Source organism: Lithobates pipiens, unplaced genomic scaffold, assembly GCF_037356315.1.
Source record: "Lithobates pipiens isolate NorthernLeopardFrog02 unplaced genomic scaffold, aLitPip1_a1.2 Scaffold_19, whole genome shotgun sequence".
NCBI lineage: Eukaryota > Metazoa > Chordata > Amphibia > Anura > Ranidae > Lithobates > Lithobates pipiens.
In genome coordinates, this window is record NW_027507764.1 from 415,509,715 (window position 1) to 415,533,101 (window position 23,387).

Sequence of the window (23,387 nt, forward strand, 5' to 3'; positions counted from 1 at the left end):
GGCTAGGCTCCCAAAGTCTCACACATGTAATATCCTGTACGCAGGAGAAGCAGCAGAATGTATTTTGGGGTGCAATTCCACATATAACCATGCCATGTTTGAACAACAACATTTAGTGACAACTTTGTGCAAAAAAAAGGGTAATTTTCACGAAACTTGTGGGAAAATATAAAATATTCCATGGACTCAACATGCCTATCAGCAAATAGCTTAGGGTGTCTACTTTCCAAAAAGGGGTCATTTGGAGGGTTTTGAACTGTCCTGGCATTTTATGCTCAACATTTAGAAGCTTATGTCACATCGCCCACTCTTCTAACCAGTTGAAGACAAAGCCCTTTCTGACACTTTTTGTTTACATGAAAAAATATTCTTTTTTTTGCAAGAAAAGTACTTTGAACCCCCAAACATTATATATTTTTTTTTAAAGTAAAGGCCCTACAGATTAAAATGGTGGGTGCGCATCAATTTTTCAAACGCATTGTTTTGGAAAAAGCACTTTTTTTAATTTTAATGCATTAAACACACTATATTGCCCAAATGTTTGATGAAATAAAAAAGATGATCTTATGCCGGGTACATGTATACCATGTCATGACATGCTTTAAACGCACAAACATGCAGCGGCAACAAACTACATGCATTTTTAAAAGCCTTTACAGGTTACCTTTTTAGATTTACAGAGGAGGTCTACTTCTAAAATTACTGCCCTCAATCTGACCTTAGTGGTGGTACCTCACATGCACGGTGCAATTGCTGTTTCCATGTGACAACAGACCAACGCTTGTGTTAGCCTTGCACATGAGCACAGGGGGACAGGGTGCTTTTTTATTTTTTTTTATTATTTATTTTGCTTTTTTATTATATTTTTAAACTGTTCCTTTCATTTTATTTTTTTATCATTTTTCATCATTTCCATCAGGGAATGTAAATATCCCCTATGATAGCAATAGGTAGTTAGTGACAGGTACTCTCTTTTTTTTTTAAATGGGGTCTATTAGACCCCTCTCTGCCCTCAAATTATCTGACCACACCAAGATTGCTGTGATAAAATGCTTTGCCAATTTCCCAATGCACTGTTTATATCCAGATAAATCATGAAATGCTTGTAGCTTCCAGTTTCTTAGGCTATAGAGATGATTGGAGCTGTTCTGGTCTTTGATCAGCTCTATGGTCAGCTGGCGGAACCACTGGCTGCATTCTCGGGTTCCCTGTTGGGACAGGAGAGCCCGATAAAACCATGGAAGACGGTGGGGGGGGGGGGGGCGTTCCCGCCCACTGCTTGTAAAAGCAGTCTAGAGGCTAATTAGGTGCTAGGATTGCTTTTCAATTAAAGCTGACTGCTGGCTGAAAAGAACAATACCAAGATGATACTTAAACCTGCAGGCATCATTCTGGTATAACCACTCAAAGTCATGGAACATACCAGTATGTTGCTGGTCCTTGAAATAGTAGTAGTTAGTAAGGTTGAATAAAGACACCAGTCCATCCAGTTCAACCTGAGTGAGTGACTACAATTGTCTCTATCCCTGTACATTGCACACTCACATTGGTCCCTACCCTCAAGGAGCCCACAATCCAAGGTCCCCATTCATATACTAGTGCCAATTTTGGACAGAAGCCAATTAACCTACCTGCATGTTTTTGGATTGTGGGAGGAAACCGGAGTACCCGGAGGAAGCTCACGCAGGCACAGGGAGAACATGCAAACTCCAGGCAGGTAGTGTCGTGGTTGGGATTCGAACCAGCGACCCTTCTTACTGCTAGGTGAAAGTGCTAACCACTACACCACTGTGCCGCACCCTAATGATGGGCATACATGCACCATTTTTTATTTACTTATTTATTTTATTTACTGTGATGGTGAAATCATCTTATACAGCGCTGGAGTTGCTGATTTACGTATCGTGAGAGCAAACGTGCTGCCAAGATAAATAAATCAGTGCTGCAGCTGAATGGTGTACCTGAAAACAAAAAAGGGTTAACACTAAAACACAGTAAAGTATTAAAGAATGACATACCTGAAAAGCAAACATGATAAAGCATGGTAACAATAAAACATTGCATTGTAGAATACAGTAAAAAAGAGTAGAACAATAGAGAGAGAACGAACAATAAAACAACTTTTATTTTATATATATATATATATATATATATATATATATATATATATATACTGTGTACATATATATATATATATATATATATATATATATATTTTTTTTTTTACTCTTTTATTTGTAACTATAACGGTTGTAGTGGTTGTAACGGTTCGGTTCCAGGTTCGGGTCTCCCAAAATGCGATGGCATCTTTGGAGACCCTGTGAAAGTGTATCCTAGTCTGCACAGTGCTGTACCCTACACTAATACTCCACTTGTGTGTGGTAGCGTTCAAAATATTCACCAATGCAAAGACCAGGATGGATAGGACAGGAGGGACAATAATAGCGGATGTCACGCCTATATCTGCACTTTCTACAGACATGACATTTTCTTTGGGGGGCTAGTTGGGTAGGGCTAGCAGGGAGGACATACGGAAAATGCCTCTCATGCAGCCGGCTTACTGCATTTGGTTTGGAAAGTTGTGCCACAGCACCGCCTGTATACAGAAGGGCTGTGATGATCTCTTCCTGGAATTTAAGGAAGGATCCAGTTCGTCCTGAATCTATAGCACATAAGTATTCAGCAGAGCCAATTGAAAAAAAGTATACAGACACTTTTTTCATACCGGTGTCTGGCCTTACGGGCAACTTGGTATGGTGCCAACAACTGTTTTTTGAGGTCCACTCCTCCCATATTAAGGTTATATTCGTGGACACAAAGGGGTTTCTCCACAACACCAGACGCCGTAGGAATTTGGACCATCGTGTCTGCGTGAAGGGAGGACAGAAAAAACATTCTGAATATCCCTCCACTTCACAGCAAGCAAATAATTACACTTCAAGCAGGCTCTCTCCCCCAGCCTAAGACGGGAATCTACAAGCCGCTGGAGTAAGCCCCAGCAATTAGATTGCACGATGCCACATGTGCCAATTCCATAATCAAACAAGTGACTAAAAAGTGGCACTCTCGTGTAATAATTGCCCACATACAAGTGGTACCTCTTTCCAAATAAGGTGACACCAAGTCCCACACAATCTTGCCAGCACTCCCTAAGTAGTCTGGGCAGTTCTCCGGCTCTACATGACTATCTCTTCCCTCATAAAGCATAAAACAATATGTACAGTATAGCCTGTGGCCCTGTCACAAAGCTTGTACATCTTGACCCCATATCTGGCACGCTTCCTTGGAAGATACTGTTTGAAAGACACGCAGGCAGAAAACTCATCAATGCAGACAACTTGATCAGGAGTAAACAAGGCTGCAAACTGTTGCTTGAAGTGGTTTACGAGGAGCCCAGTTTTGTAGAGCCGATCGTATTGAAGGTCACCCCGAGGACGACAGGGTACATTATCAGTGAAATGCATGAACTGCAAGAACTGATCATATTGAGCCCTGGTCATGGAGGCAGAGAACATGGGCATATGTTGAATTGGGTCAGTGGACCAATATGACCGCAACTCACTCTTTTTAGTTATGCCCATGAGGAGGGATAGGCCCAGAAAGGTCTTACATTTGGAAAACGAAATAGGTTTTCATTCTCTGGCAAGGGTCAAATGGGGATTAGCTGCGATGAATTGACCAGCATACAAATTGCTTTGGTCCACAATAGATCTATAGAGCTCTTCTGTGAAAAACGGCAAATAAAAATCAAGTGACATAAACTGTTTCCACCTGAATTCCGGGTTGGCCAGTGAATGGGGAAAGTACGGGTGCTGCAGAAGTGGTGGGCTCCCAATTAGGATTGGCAAATACAGCAGGAAGGGCACTATGGGCTCAACTGGCCTGTGTTTGTTTTCTTCTTGGTGGCTGCAGGACACTAGTTGTGCTAGCCCCCTCACCAGCTTGAACTGTACTTATGGGACTCGCCATGTGACCACATGATACTGCAGTGCTGTTTGACTATGACCAGGGTGTACTAGGCCACTGGTGCTTGCCAGTTCACCAGATGGATGAGCGACACTAGTACTGGCTCTCTGCTTCATACAAGAGCCCTGCGGTTCTTGCACCTCAACAACAGCAGAACAGGGTCGAGTATGCCTGATCTTGGCAGGGACCACAACTCCGTCGTCAGAGCTATCTGTCAGGGTGCCGCTGCTGTCTACAGGAACGTATTCTGAGCCTGAATCTGATAGATGGGTGACTTCCACTTCACTATCTGTCATGCTGAGAAACGTGTAGGCCTCTTCAGTACTGTACCTTTGATTTTTGTCTCTAAATTTACTGGTACAGTAATAGACTCACAGGAAAAAGAGCTCCTGACTGTCAGCGACTGCATCAAGCACTACAAAAAAACGGTTAGCGTTCTCAGGGATCAGGCCTGACTCTGCAAATGCTGCAGTTATGTGTGTTGTGTTTTTGTAAGTGACAGTGATCGATTGATACTGCACTTGGGTGGGCTGGGCTGGATGGAGAGGCTAAATGCAGGTGCTAGCAGATATCTGGGCTGATTTCACTAACGTTGCATTTTTGTGAACCCTAAACTATTGGGGATGCTAATATTGATCTGATCAGATCAAAGATATCGATCCGTTCAGACACTATACTACTAACCAGCATTGCCATAACACTAATACGGTGATTACTGGTGATGGGGTGAAAGGGTTAACTAGGGGGCAATCAGGGGGTTAAAACCTTTATTAGGTAATATATGGGGGTATCTGGCGCTATAAAAACCTGGCGATGAAACTAATCAACTAACTGGTTAACTAGCGTCATCAGTGACACAAATGCGGCGATCAGAAAAAAAGATTGATTAGTGACTCTAGCGATGGGGTGATATAGTTAACTGGGGTTAAACCTTTATTAGGGGGGTAGCCTAGACCTAACAGGGCCTACTACTAACTGCCTAACACTTATTACAGTCACAAATGACACCAATGCAGTGATCAGTGGAAAATTTGAAAACTGCAATTGGTGACACAGTGACAGGGAGTGAAGTGGTTAACTGGGGGGGGGGGGCAATTGGGGGTGACAGGTGTACCTGTGTGTACTGGTGTTAGTGTAGTGTTGTGCGACTCATGGTAAGACTTCTTCTCTCCTCCCACTGGAATCTAAAAGACTCCACAAGGAGAGATGACACCACTTCCTCCTGTCTGTGTGTACACTTACACAGACAGGATAAGGATTTAATTCGTTAGGACTGATCAGCAGGTCCAGGCCAGAAAACATTGGCCGGGACCTGAGGACTGATCGGTATGCCAGTTTACCCATCCGTGCCATTCTAACGATGTACATCGGCGTGCGGTGGTCAGCAACTGGTTAAGATTCAAAAGGTAGCCAAGACAATGAATCAAAACAGAACATTGAAAAAGTAGTCAGGTTATATCAGTGCATGGAGTATATAGGTTCCAAGCCCAGAACATGGACGTAACAGTATAACCACTATTGTATTCAGGATACGACTACTAAAATGAACACAATGATGGGTACCCAAGTTTTTCAAGGCAGAAGAGAGGGAGGGAAGAAAACAGAAAAAGATAGGAAGGGGTGTAAAAGTGTGTGGGGAGGGGGGGTGATGGGGCAGTAAAAGGGCAAACTCGCTGGACAGGGTTGATCTATTAAGGCAATTGTGGAAGGTTATCTAATAGAGATCGTCCTTCCTCCGAGTATATGAACATGTTCCAGTGAAGCCATGTTTTCTTGTAACGCTCATGCTTGTTTTGTGCAGTTAACAACAAGTCTTCCATTTTGCTGGTATCTTCATCCATTCTTAGCCACATTTGGATAGTCGGAGGGTCAGGTTCTTTCCATTGTAAAGTGATGCAACGCTTGGCAGCGTCAAGTAGCTGACGTAGCACAGATTGTTATATATGTTGTAATTGGAATGTCAGTGCAATGTAGTAGGAAGACGGCAAAGTCCTCTGGGACTGTAGTGAACTGTTGTGTGAGTCTGCTCACCTCTTTCCAAAAGGTTTCCAGGGCCAGGCAAGCCCAGAACGCATAGAAACAAAAAAGGTTGTGCTCTAAACTATGACCTTGAAAAACCCCAGTGAATGAGTGTTGATCTCATATATAAACTTCCAAAGTGAATGAAGCTTTTTTTTTGAAAAATATTAAAGATCATTAGTGATCAATAATACTGTAATAGTGTCCAAAAAAAATCCAAAAAGTGATCAGAACATGTCCAATAGGCTGTGCGATATTTAGTGACAGTTCAACATATGATGAAATCCACAATCAAAGTGACTTTGCTTGATAGTTCCCACCACCATGAGAAATGTGCGCTTCCCAGCTGCCAGATAGTTAATGCCTGTGGCCAGGGCCTTTTCCTCAGTTGGATTTCCGGAATCGATCTGTTCGTCACATCTGTGGGGGGTCCTCTGGTCAGAACTGTGGAGACAAAATCCTCCACTAGCAACCAATTGCATTGCAAAAAATGGTGGTGCAAATATGGCTCAAAAGAAAAACAAAGGAGATGGCCATAGGTAAAACCAGCTGGGTGTTTATTAATATAAAACAAAGGCCATAGGCGTATAAAAAAACAGATAGAAAATTCAATGGGTAAAATTGCGGCCAGCCGGCCGGCTGCAGTACAGACCGGTGACGAAACACATTCGGGGGGAGCGACGTACTGACGTCACCGCACACTACATCCCCTTGTTTGCTGCACAGGCTTTGTTTGTTTGGTCAGTGGCCTTCTGTATTCTGTCGGAGACCCTAGCCTTTGGAGGAAGTGATGGAGTTGGAGTGCCCTCCAGAAATCCAAGGCAAATCTCCCATCAGGTTACATCAGAGTGGGAATAGATGGCCATCTTTTCAAATTGAGAAAATGTGACACCTGCAAACTGCCAGTGTCTAGCAAGTGTTAAAACTGGCCTTCCCGAAGACCCAGGGGAAAATTGGGATTACCCAATACCGGGTATAATGGTGACTTAGGGAAAATAATAGCCGGGTGTTTACACAGAGCGTTGCAAACCCGTAGGGTTGGGCCTACAACAGGGTGAACTTTGAGTATCGAGAGCAAAACCCGAAAAGCACCAGAGAGCGCTACGGAGCAGAATTGTTGTTCTAGTTGGATCCATAATTTTTGAGCGCCGTGCCTGCACCAATCAATCACCCATGTGAGGTTGGCAGCTTGGTGATATTTTTGGACATCCGGGACCGCAATCCTCCCGAAATATTTTGGGGAGAGTCAATAAACGTCCCCTTATCCTGGGCTTTTTGTTAACCCAGATGACTTTAGTGAAGAAGGCTTTCACTTGTTTAAAGTAGGCCGATGGAATATGAATAGTAAGGGCTGTACTAGAATTTGGGTAAAATACTCATCTGTATAATGTTACATCGACTGAACCATGAGTGGTAGACCTTGATGCCATTTATCCAGAAGCTTCTGCACCAGGCCCAAGAGGGGTGGTAAATTTAATTTAAAGACATTGGACACAGCTGGGGGATACGTGTCCCTAAATATTTTAATGATGTGGAGGTCCACTTAAATTTAAAATTGTTTTGTAAGTGTTGTAGTTGTGTGGGAGTCAACCCCATGCCCATAGCCTCAGATTTTGAAAAGTTAATTTTTAAGTTTGATAGATCGCCAAATCACTCGTGTTCCTGTAGTAGATTAGGCAGAGATATAATTGGGTTAGATCATGTGTTATAACTCTGCATAAGCCGAGATTTTATAGTGGAAATTGGCAATCTGCAGGCCTTTGATGTCATTGTTTAATCTGACCCTACACAGGAACGGTTTCAGGGTAAGCGCGAATAGTAGTGGTGACAGAGGACAACCCTGCTGAGCCCCATTCAATATTGCGATCTGGTCTGAGAACACACCATAAACCTTGACTGAGGCCCTTGGGGTAGTATATACCTCAGAGATTCACAGAATCATCCTGTCCCTCATGCCGAATTTTTGAAGGGTCACAAACATGAAACTCCAATTCACCCTATTGAACGCCTTCTCGGTGTCTGTGCTCAGGAAGACATATATTGTTTTGGTACGATTGGCTAAGTGTAACAAATTCAAGATTTTCATGGTGTTATCACGTGCTTCACAGGTGGGGATAAAGCCTACTTGGCCTAAATGGACCAGCTGAGGAAGAAAGAGCTGGAGGGGTATAGCTAGGATTTTAGTGAAGAGTTACATGTCTACTTTAGGTAGTGATATGGGTCTATAACTGCTGCGCAAGGAGGGATCTTTACCCTCCTTGTGTATGACTGAGGTATGAACTAGCAATGTTGCAGAGGGGAAGGTGGAAGATTGTCCTAACACATTAAATGTTTTACCATTTGGGGTCCTAAGATGGTTAAAAGGGTCTTGTAGTATTGGAAGGTGTAACCATCAGGGCTGTGAGCTTTGCCAGGTTTGGCTGAGCCCACAGCAGTCTGTAACTCCTGCAGGAATATAGGAGCCTCCAAGTCACACCATTGTGGAGACAACAGCCTAGGGAGGCAGGATGAGAAGAGAAAATCTAGTTGCGTCTGTGCTGGTCGGGAGGTTATATAAAGAGTAGTATTTTCCAAAGGACTGTGCTATGTGTTTTGGTAACATCATCTTCTGACCCGTCGAGTCCACTATGTGGGGAATATAGGAAGCTATTCTTCGGTCCCATAGGGTCTTTCCCAGTTGTTTTCCACATTTGTCTCCAGATTCGTAGTGAAGTCTCCTGAATCGCTGCCTTAGCGAGATATCGTAGTAATTCTGTGTTCTAGAGAGGCTTCAGGGGTCTGCTTATGACGCAGCTCCAACACTTGTATGTCTGTAAGTAATGTAGTGAGTTTGGCGTCCCAGGGAACGCTTTATAGGATAGGTTCAACACCCCTTGGATGACAGTTTTATGTGTCTCCCAGACGATCCCGGTCTCACTTTCCGGGATATCATTGAGTTGAAAATATGTGGTAAGTTCTCTGGTAACTTCTGCCAGGACAGTACGGTTTTGTAACAGACTGCTGTTTAAGTGCCAGCGGCCCTCTCGGGAGGGAGAAGTCTATAATGTGATAGGTGAGTGATCTGACCAAGTGATGTTGCCGATCGTCAAACCAATGATATTTGAGAGATGTTGATGGGAAGCCAAGAACAGGTCTATTCGGGAATATGAGTGGCACGTGGAAAAAAATGTATAGTCTCATTTGCCAGGATGGAATAGATGCCACGCATCGATCAGTTGGTGTGTATGCAGGGTTTGGAGTATGCGTCTGCAAATTCAGGGGAGAATGGCAGAGGTGCCCGTAGACATATCAACCATCAGGTCCAGGGGAATTTTAAGATCTCCCCCTAGTATACACTTTCCCTTTGTGAAGAGTGCCAGATTGGAAGGCGTCTTGATGCTGATTAGGGGAGTATACCATAGCCATTGTCACCTTCACGATCCAGAACCGTCCCTCCTCATCTGCGCAAATATCCAAGAGGGACCAAGGAACGGGGCTTAAAATTAGGATAGAGACTCCTTTGGATTTGGCTGAATGGTTTGAGGCATGGTAGACAAAGGAGAAGAACTTCTTCTGAAGGAAGGGAAGTTTTCTCTTTTTGAAATGTGTTTCTTGTATGAATGCTACATCAGAGCGAAAGTGTTTCAAGTCATATAGAAGTATCCTTCTTTTCTCTGAAACATTGAGTTCTTTGACATTAAGAGATCCTTTTGCAGCCAGAAATAGAAAAAAAAGAATAAGAAAGAGGGTGAGGGGGTGAGGACGGTTAGGGCAACTGTGGGAAGAACTGAAAAGAAAGAGGGTGTACAAATGGAGAGATAAAGAAAGCATAGGGAGGACACAAAGTAGTTTTAGGATACCAAGTGGCCCTGGGTGATAAACCCTAGAACCCAATAGGTAACAAAATAATTAAGGCACTCCCCCATGCCGCCACCGGTGTAAGGAAACAGCAGGTAGGCCGTGTCCTGAACTTTCCAGCTAATTTCAAAAACCAATGGATTAATATCAGGCATTGAAAAAATTAAAAAAGGAGGAGGAAAAATAAACATCAAATCACATTCAAAGGTAAGGAGAGATATGGATCATCAAACACTTTTATAAAACAGTAATCCTTACTAAATGAGCTTCCGCGATATCCACTGTTATGCGTAGTTCCTCCTGGGGCTCCACAGAGCCAGAAGTCAGTTCACCTCTCCCCTCTCCCTCTTGGCAATCATCTGGGACACGTCACGACCCACTGTTATGCGTAGGCCAGGTCTGTCTGGTCAGGCAGCACCTGCAGTGATGAATGTACAGATGGGCCTGACTGTCATCCTAGTCATAGCCAATCTGTGGATATTTTCTGTGTGGGCTTTAGATGTAAATGTAGGATATGTAGGCAGCATTTTCGGTATGATTGGTGTTGTAGGTTCGGATGAACGTGAATGTCCAACTGGGTGCACGAGTCAAAAACGACTGTAGAGCAGATGACAAAAAAAAGGCCCCTTCATTTGTTGTGTCCGAAGGTATAAACTTCACCTTATGTTGCAATAGCATATCTTTTATGTAATAGGAAGGTACTATACAATTATGTCAAGGGTATTATTGAACATTCAATGCATGGCTTATGTCCTAACAACCAGGCATCTCATAACGTGTACATCTAAAAATAAAGACAGCCGTAATCTATATATGGTGCTTGTCAACGTTTCTGTATTGCACTTTGTTTGGCGTTTATAGTGCAGGTGTCTGTCAACATCCCAATCGTCAACCGCATGTCATGAGACCGTGATCCTGTAGGACAGCTCGAAGTACCTGCCCTGCCCCATCATGGGATCGCCAATGGCAGCACCACGCAACAGATGGAGCCCCATCATTGCTACATACACTGGTTACATGCATAAGGTGGATAAAGTAAATAAAATGAGAAATAAGCATGACCTTATGTAGACATAAAAAAGAAAAACAACAGTGTATAACATAACATAACACCCCAAACAGGAGCTAGGGAGCAGTAGCATAAATTGGGGACTATCCTTGTCCCTGCATATGGTGGAGCTCTTCAGTGTCCTCCAATATAAACCGGAGGGGGAGAGGTTACAGAAGAGGGAACATAGTCCAGGTGGTCATAAAAGTAGCACCTTAGGTTGATGGACATATCACTGACAAGGAGAGTAAAAAATTGAGGTGCAAAGCCCTCCAATTTGAGGAGAGTGTCCATAGAGTGTCAATACAAGACTGATAACAGGCTTACCATGGCAGTAGTTGTATGGGTATAGAGGCTAGGAGGAAGCCCATAAAAATTAAGGAACTAAGCCCTTGTCTGCGAGGAACAGAAATACATGAATGCAGCACAGTGTAGTGCACCGGGACAGTGTAGGCACCATACTTCATTTGCAAGACTTTAAACAGTACCTTGCAGAGAAATAGGGAGATAAAGGCTCAGGGTCAGAGGAGCTTGGTGGATTCCTAGGGATTTGATGGGTCCTAGGTGTTCCAAGAAGGGTGGGTCCCCTAGCGAATCAGGTTCTCCTGGCTGACCGTGGTAGAGGTTGTAGCCAGTCCAGTACCACAATGGGATCCGTGCCAAGGAAGGTGAATAAGGCTGATGAGAGGTCATCTGATGATGCAATACAAAGAGCTCTTTTGTGCCGTCATTGAAAAGGGATATCTGCATCTATAAGACCCCTTTCACACCACACCGCCCATTGCGTCGGCGGTAAAACGCCGCTATTTTTAGCTGCGCTTTACCGCTGGATTTGCAGCGGATTTTTTACCCCCGCTAGCGGCCACGAAAGGGTTAAAACCGCCAGCAATACGCCACAATAGCGGCGTTTTGCCGGCGGTGATACAGCGATGCCCCATTGATTTCAATGGGGAGCAGCGGTGGAGGAGCGGTAAACACACCGCTCCAAAGAAGCTGCTGGCAGGACTTTTTCCTGACGTCCTGCCAGCACACCGCTGTAGTGTGAAAGCCCTCGGGGCTTTCACACTACACATAATGGTGCAGCTTCTTTAGGGCGGATTGCAGGCGCTATTTCTAAAGCTATAGCGCCTGCAAAACGCCCTGGTGTGAAAGGGGTGTAAATGCAGCCCAATTGAATGAGTTTGTAACGGAATGTCTCTCACTCCGCTTGAGTGCTTTTGTCATATACCACTTCCTCCCAGTCTGAATACAGGTATCGGATATTCCAACCACTCAGGGGCGTACCAAGCAGGGGGCGGGGGGGGCGTTCCACCCCAGGTGCCACACATTGAGGGGGGTGTAAGTGGCTGGGTGGCATTGCTATGGGGTTCACTCTGCACTCAGATACTGTCTGACAGTATCCTGAAGGGAATCCCTGGCTCTGGCTGCTCTGTTTTTTTGTGAGTTTTTTGTGAGCTTGAACACCCCCAGCACTGTGGCCGAAATAGTATGGTCTAGTTTCTGTTTTCACCTGCTAGTTCCACCCACCACTGCTGAGCAGCCGAGCTAAACCTCCCTAGCTGAAGCTGAGAGCCGAGGTGAGCTGGTGATAGGGGGTGTGTGAGCTGTGAGAAGAGAAGACGTTGGAGAAGTGTGTCTGTCCTGCCATCCTTACTGTGCTGCTCTGTCATAGAAGGGAAGGGGGGGTTGCTGTGTAGTAGGTAGTGTAGGTGACCTGATGGGGGGGGGGGGTTGCAGAATACAGGTGTGTGCTATGTACAGGTTGTAGACTCCAGATTTGTGCTATATACAGGTTGCAGAATGCAGGCGTGTGCTGTATACAGGTTGCAGAATGCAGGCATGTGCTATGTACAGGTTGCAGAATGCAGGCGTGTGCTATGTACAGGTTGCAGAATGCAGGCGTGTGCTATATACAGGTTGCAGAATGCAGGCGTGTGCTATGTACAGGTTGCAGAATGCAGGCGTGTGCTATGTACAGGTTGCAGAATGCAGGCGTGTGCTATGTACAGGTTGCAGAATGCAGGCGTGTGCTGTATACAGGTTGCAGAATGCAGGCGTGTGCTGTATACAGGTTGCAGAATGCAGGCATGTGCTATGTACAGGTTGCAGAATGCAGGTGTGTGCTCTGTACAGGTTGCAGAATGCAGGCGTGTGCTATATACAGGTTGCAGAATGCAGGTGTGTGCTGTATACAGGTTGCAGAATGCAGGCGTGTGCTATGTACAGGTTGCAGAATGCAGGCGTGTGCTATGTACAGGTTGCAGAATGCAGGCGTGTGCTATATACAGGTTGCAGAATGCAGGCGTGTGCTATGTACAGGTTGCAGAATGCAGGCGTGTGCTATGTACAGGTTGCAGAATGCAGGCGTGTGCTATGTACAGGTTGCAGAATGCAGGCGTGTGCTATGTACAGGTTGCAGAATGCAGGCGTGTGCTGTATACAGGTTGCAGAATGCAGGCGTGTGCTATGTACAGGTTGCAGAATCCAGGCGTGTGCTGTATACAGGTTGCAGAATGCATGTGTGTGCTGTATATTGCTGTGTGACTACCACCCACCTATAGTAGCTGAGCTGTGAGCTTACCTGGTAAGGGGAGGGGAGGTGGTGTTGCTGTGTTCACAAACCAGGTATAGAGTATCTGATAAAGGGGGGCACTTACACCCACATCTTGCAGCCATCAGATCCGTCCAGCAAGCAGCAGGTCACTGCAGCATCTTGCCATCTTCCCTGCGGCCATCAGATCCCATCCACGGTCCAGCAAGCAACACGCCTTGTCAGTAGGTCAGTTCCCAAATCTGAATCAAATCATCAATGCCAATGCTGTCCTTGGGGACAGATCCGATCCAGAGATCGCCATACAGTGGGATTTCTGGATCAGATCTGTCCCTGAGGACAGTAGATAATGCAAAGTATGGGCCATACTTTGTATTCTCAGCTGTCTCCCCTTCTCACTCTGATGTCTCCCTCATAGCAGCTCCAGTCCAGCTCTCCACTTTCCTGACCTTGGCACGATATGTCCAAAAATGTGGCATCTGCTCACACCTGAGTGACTGACACCTCTGTCCTGTCCCGTCTATTGTCACTGGCTACCATGGATGAACAGCATCCGCTGTTATTACAAGGAGCGGGAGGGGATGTCCCCATCCCCCCACAGCTCCGCCCAGGTCTCCCATCCCACCCGCAGACCTGAGCCACCAGCCAGCTGGACAGAAATCCGAACAAAGCCGATTTTGCCTTTGATCAGGTCTCCGATGTAAAAAACTGGAAGCGACAGTACAGTGTCACTTCCGGTTTACTCGGTAGCCAACAGCCCCATTTAAAAAAGAAAGCAGAATTAAAAAACGCTGATCTTGGCAGAGGAGGGTGTTTTTTTTGGGTGTTTTTACAGTTGGGGGGGGGGGGTGCCAGATATAGGATGGGCCCTGGGTGCCAAATGCTCTAGGTACGCCCCTGCAACCACTCACAAGCACAAAACAAGACGAGACTTGTTTAGCTGCTTAACATGGACTGCATTTATTAGAACCAAAATGACAAGTATTTATATACAGTATAAGAGGAGGCCCTCCCTCCTGCTCCTATTACTCTAACAATACACCTGTAACCAGAAATAGAATTAACATGAGCTAGTTATCTAATCATTTACCCAGACTAGATGACTCAGTGACATGACCTTTTACTTTCAATCGTTTTTTTGTTTTTGTTTTTTTTTTAGTTTTTTAGAAAGAATACAAAATATACTGTAATACAGTGTAATACAGTAATACGCTAACAAAGAAACCGTAATTGTTCATTTATACCAAGCATTTTGTAGGCATTTATACATTGCATATAACAGTGAGTTTCTTAGCCGAATGATGCAAGACAATGTCCACTGTCTTTTATTTTAGGAGAGGGTGGATCAGATTCCCCCTCCCGCCCGACACCCCATTTGGGTTCACAGTGTGTCTTGGTTGGGGAGATGCTGTGCTCCCCCTGATATACTTGTGCTAATCAGACATTTTATAATGCTAAGTGTTTTACCCATCTTAATTAGGGATTAGATTATTGCTTTAAACTTGAGAGTGGAAATGTTTGATCAGTTCCAATATGCATAGAACAATTAGTGAGAAAAAGGAGAACAATAATCACCAAAGTTAAACAAAAACATGCTTACACACAGAGTTTTGTGTCATTTGATTGCATATAAGTCATGCATAGTATTCAGAGCTTTTTGTTTGATACCAGTCAGTCCACAGTTTCCATTGTTTATGTGATGATTGAAATCTACCCTGAGATGAAGCAAACATAACTTCATATGTAGCATGTGTTTTGATCGTTAGTATCATTTCCTTTTTTGTGGGTATTCCCTGATCTTTCCAATGTCTCATAATCACTAGTCTAGTGCTCAATAAGATGTGGGTCGTTATTACTCTGGTATCTTTCGGATACAAGTCTAAACCTAAGGATAGAATAGCCAATACTGGAGTTTTTGGTAAATGGAGTTTCAGTATTTGTGCAGTTATGTCGAATACTTTAACCCAGATGAGTGGGCAGTCCCACATTATGTGGTATAGAGTACCAACATTCTCCAGCACAGTGGAAAAGCATGAGTGTGAAATTTAGAAGGCCCGTATGGAGTTAGATACCAGCACAATAATATTTTTTGAGTCAGTTCCCATAAGTTGATGCACTTAGTGGCTGAATAGGTTGTTTGAAATGCACGTTGCCATTGTTCTGATGTGTATAGGATTCCCGTTTCTTGTTCCCAGGCTTTAATATTGGAGAGTTTGGTAAACGTTAATTTATTATTTAAGAAGTTGTAGAATAAGGAGATTCCTTTAATGTTAGTAGAGTGTGTGGTAAGGTATAGTTTTATTCTCCAAGGTAGAGGGACGGAAAGTGGAGAATTAGTTTGAAGGAAATGTTTTATCTGAAGGTACCTATAATACTCAGACTCTCCCAGACCAAATTCGATCTGTATTGTTCTGAATGTTTTCATGGTGGGTCCCATCATAAGATCTGTAATGTTTATAATTCCCTTTTCTGCCCAATGTGTTGTGTGGAGATCTGGTATGATTCCCAATAGGCTGGTGATAGGAATCGGAAGTGAAGATGTAGGGGTATTTGTATGTTGTGTTTCTATTGGCATCTTCCATGCTTGTCTTGATACTTGAATCAAAGGCGCTAGATTAGTGCTTTGGGGAGGGTTGAGTATACTTGCCATTAAGTAATCATGTAGGTTATTGTTTGGAGTATGATTTTCCTCTAGTTCCTGCTATCTTGGTCTAGGTGAGTTAGGGGACCATGTTCTCAATTGCACAAGCATCGAGGCAACATAGTAATTTTTAATCAACAAATTTACCACCCCTCCCACCTTACTTGATGCTATTGGTTTATTGAAGGCCCATCTCAGTTTCTTCCCTTTCCGTAAAAACTGGTTAACTATAGATTGGACTTTGGAGAAATAAGATTTGGGAACTGGAATAGTAAGTGCTCTGAATATGTAGATTAGTTGTGGTAGAATCCTCATCTTGAAGGCTGCTAAGCGCCCTGACCACAAAAGTTCTGACTTAGCCAAGTCTTGAAGTTTTAATGTCAGGGAATTAAGAAAGAGAACATAGCTCAGAATAGTTCTTCTGTAGATGTGGTTAATGTGATACCTAAATATTTTATTCCATCATTACTCCACGTATATGGAAACTGTGAACTGGGTTTGTGCTTTAATTGTGTGTTTATGCCCATTCCTAGTATATAAGATTTACTTTCGTTCACCTTATAGTAAGAGATTTTGTTAAACAATTGTAGTACTGCATGTACCGAAGCCAAGGATGATTCAGGATCTGTGAGCATCAATATGATGTCTTTGGCAATTGTGTTTATGCCCATTCCTAGTATATAAGATTTACTTTCGTTCACCTTATAGTAAGAGATTTTGTTGAACAATTGTAGTACTGCATGTACCGAAGCCAAGGATGATTCAGGATCTGTGAGCATCAATATGATGTCATTGGCAAATAGGCTGATGATATGTTCAGATTTGTGGGTTTGGAATCCTTTGATGCCCTGGTGTAATCTAATATGTGCAGCCAAGGGTTCTAATATTAGGTTGACGATTAAGGGGGATAATGGACACCCTTGACGGGTTCCATTTGTTATGTGGAATGGTTTGGAGAGTACTCCTGATGTGTATACTCGAGCTGAAGGCTCTGAGTAGAGGGCCATTATTGCCATTAAGATGGATCCAGAGAACCCAAATTTCTTTAGGAACAGATCTAGATATCCCCAGTGGACTCTGTCAAAGGCCTTCTCTGCGTCAAATGCTAATAGCAGAGAAGGCCTTTGCTGGGTCTTGGCTAAATGAATAATGTTTGTCAGTCTCCTGGTAGCTTCTGAGTTCTGATGTCCCCTGTTGAATCCAGTCTGGTCCGAGTTTACCAGATGTGGCAAGATATCTATCAGACAATTGCTTATTAATTTAGCATACAATTTTAGATCAGTATTTAGTAACGATATGGGTCGGAAATTCGCTGGAGTGTTTGGCTCTTTCCCTGGCTTGGTTAAAGTCACAGTCGGAGAATCAAGCATTTTTGGTGGGAAGGAGGAAGAGGCCGCGGCTGCATTAACTAGTTTTCCTAGATAAGGTGACAAGAGGACTTTGCATGTATGGTAGTATTTCCCTATAAAACCATCTGGGGCTGGAGATTTGTTAGCAGGCACTGAATCTATTGTTTTATGTATTTCTTGTGTAGTAAATGGCAAGTTTAAAGACCCTATCTGTTTTGGGGATAGTGTCGGTAATGAACTTTGCTATAAGAAGTCGTTTATCATTTCATTGTTGGGTTGGATTGTTTATGCGTCATCTTTAAGATTATAAAGGGTTCCATAATAATGGCTAAACGCATCTATGTCTTGTGGGTGATGCATTTTGATTTTGCTTACAGGGTGTAATATATAGGGAATTTTGGTCTTGCTTGATGTGCTAAAAGCTTCCCAGCTCTATTGCCATGTGTATAGTGGGTCATTTTAAGTCTTTTGTTGTTTTTCTCAAACGCCTCTAATAGAATGAGTCTAAGGTCGTATCTTAATTGGGTTAGCCTATTGGATATTGAGGGAGATGAGTGTTTTTTGTTTTTAGATTCTAACTCAAAAATTTAGACTGTAATGTCTTTTCATTTCTTTTGCTGCTGCCGCCTCGCCCTTGCCCTCATTTTTATGAAGATCCCTCTTATATATGCCTTATGGGCATTCCATAAAGTAAATTGATTTTGCACTGAGGATTCATTTATAGAGAAAAAATATTCCAGATGGTCCTCTATAATTTGTTTGAATTCTGGTTGCTGCATGAGAAACAAGTTGGCTCTCCCCATTGGGATGGAGTTGACTGTTGAGGCTTCAGTTATGGAGATTGTTATAGATGCGTGGTCAGACTGTGTGATATTGTTAATAGATGAAGCAACAGTTCTAGTTAAAGTCTGTTGGTCTACCAGGAAAAGGTTAATTGTGTATATACGATGTGGGGCGGAGAAGAACGTATAGTCCTTTTCTTCTGAATATAAGCACCCCCACACGTCATACAGACCACATTGGAAAGGAGTGTTTGAATGTTTCAACTTTGTCGTAGAATCTATGGTTGGCTCTGGTACTGTATTAAAGTCTCCACAAAGCACTAAGAGACCCCTCCTATGCCTGTTTATTTTTTTCATCAGTTTGTGAAAAAACAAATCTGGTGCGAGTTTGGTGTTTACACATTCACAATTGTGTACGTTACTTGGTTGATGTCCCATATTAGAATAAAAACGCGTCCACGAGGATCTTTGTGCTCTGTGTGCAAGACAAACGCTACAGTATCCCGTATTGCAGTCAGCACTCCTCTAGTTTTGTATTCTGCATTGGCTGTGAAAATGTGTGAGAAGTTCCTGTGCTTGCATGATGGAGTGGATATTTTGCTAAAATGAATTTCCTGAGCACAAAATATATCACTCCTATTTGTCAGGGCTTCTGCCCACAAGGATTTCCTTTTGACAGGGTGAATCAGACCCTTGGCATTTATAGATAAAAAGTTGATAGCCATAGTAATAGTGGTTGTTAATGCATTCGATGATATCCTTGTTTGTGCATAGATATCACAAGAGCTCCCTTTTGTGGGCGTTGTGAGAAAGGCACTGTCATATATGTAGTATGCTTACTCACTGTGGTTCTAGAACAAATTTTGGTCCCACATCGGTTACTCCAGATCTTGGCTCCTTTTGGCTTCTGGAATGCATAGATTCCGTGATATGTCGTACTTGAGGTTTGACACTTATCTGTGTACTTCCAAATAAAAAGAGAAAACAAGAGAAAAGAAGAAACAAACATGTGGAGCTTTTCACTCTCCTCCATTTAAAGCTCATTCCGTGCAAGTTTTCCTTCTGGAAAGTGTGGGTTTGCTGGAAAGGGAACAGGGGTTCAGGCACTGTGCTTCTCTACTCAGTCATGCCCAAGCCACGCCCCCCTTTCCATGCATTTTTGATGCATAAAAAATGCACTGGACTGCATGTGGTGTGAACTGGCCCTAAGAGCTAATTTATGCTTTTGCATTGGGGTGCTATTCATTTTTGATTGCCACCCCAACAAGCTAAGTCAATGTATCTCTGATATTCATGCATTGCAATACAAAAAACAAATGCATTACTGTGTTGTGGTGCACTACATCAGGAAAAATGTTGAATGTCAGTTTTTTTTTTCAGTTCTTGTACATTTAATTTTAATGAGCCGCCTTAAGGCAAAGCAGAGTACCGTAATGTGTGACACAACAAACATTAACACAACACACAAGAGCAGTAAGGTGTGAAAGGACCTTAAGGGTGTTTTTTTTTTTTTTTTTTTACAAATATAGCTTGTTACCAGAAATATATATTCTACTTGTAAAAGTTCTCTGGCAAAGGGGTTGTGATTTAGTTGCTCCACATTGCAGCATTTGTGTGTTCACCACAGGTGTCTCTGTAGAGATGACATGAAGCCTGATTGAGATGGTTTCTTGCATACACACACTTGCTGTCAGCTTGTATCAGTGATGCACTGTTAATTGAATCCTGATCACAGGTAAGCAACTACCCTTCAGATTAATTCATTAATTGAGGGACTACAACGCCTTGCAAGGTTTATGTACTCAATCTGTACTTTGTCAGGGTAATGTGGGCAAAGTGGAACTAAGCAAAGAACAAAATAACACACTACCAATCTACTCTGCTATGAAAATCTGTAACATGCTAAATGCATGCACCTAAAGATCTTACCAGGTTAGTCTAAATATAGATGTATATGTATAATATATATATATATGTACAAAAGTTTTGGGCAGGTGTGAAAAATGCTGTAAATTAAAAATGCTTTAAAAGATAGGAGAAATCAAATCAATATTTTGTGTGAGAGCACCCTTTGCCCTCAAAACAGCATCGGTTCTTCTAGGTACACTTGCACACAGATTTTTAAGGAACTTGGCAGGCAGGTTGTTCAAAACATTTTGGAGAACTAACCACTGATTTCTGTGGATGTAGGTTGCCTCCAATACTTTTGTCTCTTCATGTAATCCCAAACAGACTCGATGATATTGCGATCAGGGCTCTGTGGGGACCAAACCATCACTTCCAGGACTCTGTTCTTCTTTACACTCAAGATAGTTCCTAATGACATTGGTTGTATGATTGGGGTTATTGTCCTACTGCAGAATAAATTTGGGGCCAATTACACGCTTCCCTGATGGTATGGCATGATGGCTCTGTCTGTATTTCCCAGCGTTGGGGACACCCTTAATCCTGACCAAATCTCCAATACATTTTGCAGCAATGCAGCCCCAAACCTGCAAGGAACCTTCACCATGTTGCACGGTTGCCTGCAGATTCACAATATAGGACTGCTCTCCATCCCTTTGGCAAACAAACTGCCTCCTGCTACAGCCTATTTCAAATTTTGACTCATTAATCCAGAGATCCTGCTGCCTTTTTTTCTGCACCCCTGTTCCTATGTTTACATGCATAGTTAAGTCATTTAGCCTTGTTTCCACGGTATGGCATTTTGGCTCTTTCATTACGAGCACTTCTGGCCAGGCATCTCTGAACAGTAAATGGGTGTACCTGGGTCCCAGTGGTTTCTGCCCTCTCTGTGCTGAAGGCAATGCTGGATATCTTCCAGTGTCACAGGAAAGTAAGCATGATTTGTCTTTCATCTGCTGAATTAAGTTTCCTTGGTGGACCACTGCTTCTATGGTCCTCAATGTTGCCTGTTTCTTTGCGCTTCTGAACAGCACATTTTGAAATCCTTGACTTTGGAGAGATCTTGTTAATACAGTATAACTACCTTGTGTCTTGTTGCTGTGCTCAGCCTTGCCATGGTCTATGACCTGTGACATGAAGCTGTTTCTCACCCAGTTTTAAGTCCCATGGCAAGCTATTTCTGTTTCAGTTAATGGCTGTTTTTCATCCTACTTATGAAATTGATGATCATTAGAAACTGCTTGGTATATAACACACTTTGTAAACTTGCACAAAGTCAGAGATATTGTAGGTTTATAGTCAGGTGTATGAATAACCAAAGTGTGTAGGGGTAAGAAGTGATGCTAGTTTGAATCCAAAGGGTAGTCACACCAAATATTGATTTGATTTAGATTGTTCTTCTGTTTGCCCACCTTGCATTTGTAAAGTGATAAAAATAAACCTTTAAAATATATGTTTTTGAAAGCATTCTTATTTAACAGAATTTCTTCACACCTGCCTAAAACTTTTGCATAGCACTTTATATACACACACAATGTGGATAGATAGGTGATGTGTTTTAAAAGACATCTATCTATCTAAGGAGATACACGTGTGTTTGGTGAATATCCCATTCACTCCTTTATAGATATATCCGTATACAGTTGAATGGAGAATTTTTTTTCAAGCATTGCTTATTGCCCATATGTATATCTTTGCCTTTGTTTAAGAATAGGCTAACCAATATCTTCATTTAAAAGGTGAACTAGCACGTTGAAATAGTGACACAGCTGCTCTAACAGGAACGGTTCAGTGAAAGTGCACTCAGACTGACCAGATGAAATAATATTTGTCTTTAAATCTAGCAGTGTGCATGAGCCTTGGATCCTCTAAGGCTGCTATAGAGAAGCCTTGAAATTGGACTCGGCATTTATTGCAGCACAGTGTAATGCAGCATCCCCAGCTGGTGATAAGGTGTTTTTATCAAAGTCCTTGTCCCTAGAATTTAACCTGATCGCTGTGTACTAATTGTATTGTCCTTTTCAGCCATGTTTTGTTCCTGTCATTCAGAAAGCATTTAAAACATTGTCACCGCTTGCTCAGTAGTACTGAGATGACTCTATTGAAAAATTGAAAAGTCACCTGTGTAGGCGGTAAAATCCTCATTCCATGTCTCTAAATGAAAACCAATAAATCAGGCCTATTGAAGCCTCTGACTGTATTGTTCACAATCTCAAGGGCGCTTATTTCAAATGATTTCCTCGCTATAAATAGCCTGGGCTGTTGATGAAATCCTTGAAATTAATTTGCTGCCTTCTTTTTAATGAAATACTCCAGTTTTTCATCTCCCTATAGCTGGGGGAAGATTGATTTTTGTTCTTCACTTTCTTATTTTTCTCCTTCTCCTTCTTTTCTTTGTTTCAGAGATTCTGAAAAAATATGTCAAACCAGACGTGGAGTGCTTGGAGTTATTTGCCCGTAATCTGCAGCCAGGCTGGACTAGCTGGGGGAACGAAGTTCTGAAATTCCAACACTTGGATTATTTCATTCCCTTCGAGACTGAAAAGTGACCCAGGTCTATTAGCTATAAAGGAGTTTTTTTTATACATGAGAATTGCTTTTTATTACCACCGGAACACTTAGGAATCTGTGTAAATAGAAGTGGACATGTCGCAATAAGAAATCCATGGAGTGGGCGAGTGTATGTACACTACCAGTGCTATTGTTTTAAGCTGTACAAATTGTCCTTCGCTTTAGATAGCTTTGCACAGAGATGGAAAAGAAAATTGCAAAATAACCCCATGTTCACTACAGTGTAGCCTGCTTTCCTGGTAGAATAAAGGTTAATTGTCTAGGCTATAGGAAAAGAATGGAGAAAACTGATCTGTAGCAGCAGCACAAGTCCTCGTAGGCATCTCCGTAATATTTCAAAACAGTATATATTTCCCAGATGGATTAAATGACAATTTTATCACATTCATCTCATTTTGCTGCTTTCAAGAGCAATATATAATGTATGAAGAGGGGTATGAAAACAATGATCAATGTGCTAAATTCTATTTGGTGTTATAATTTTTTTTCCTTTTCTCCTTTATTTGGTCTGTGTCATAATACATTATACTTTACCTCTTTGGTCACGTTTAATGCCTGGCCCGTTTACGTCAGATTTGTGAAAATTGGATTAAATGTTTCTAGGGTAAATATTCTTCCAATACAGAAAAGCAAAGGTCCCCAGTGAGTGACAATAGTACTGAGTCTTGCTTGAGAATTAATATGGCTATACAACGCATAGTAGCAACAGATGAATTTA

The 23,387-nt window shown here is 42.6% G+C and overlaps 1 protein-coding gene across 2 annotated transcripts in view; it reads left to right on the forward strand.

Annotated features, from left to right (window-relative positions):
* The window catches only part of METTL4 (methyltransferase 4, N6-adenosine), a 403,943-nt gene extending 380,807 nt beyond the window's left edge, over positions 1 to 23,136 (forward strand). The window contains exon 8 of one of the 2 annotated variants that reach the window (XM_077492533.1): positions 22,502 to 22,640. In XM_077492533.1, the coding sequence (XP_077348659.1) occupies positions 22,502 to 22,510 (9 nt within the window). In that variant the 3' untranslated portion in view covers positions 22,511 to 22,640. Of the gene's footprint in view, positions 1 to 22,501 lie in introns of both variants that reach the window. The other variant, XM_077492530.1, reaches the window with a different exon arrangement.
* Positions 23,137 to 23,387: the final 251 nt, after the last annotated feature.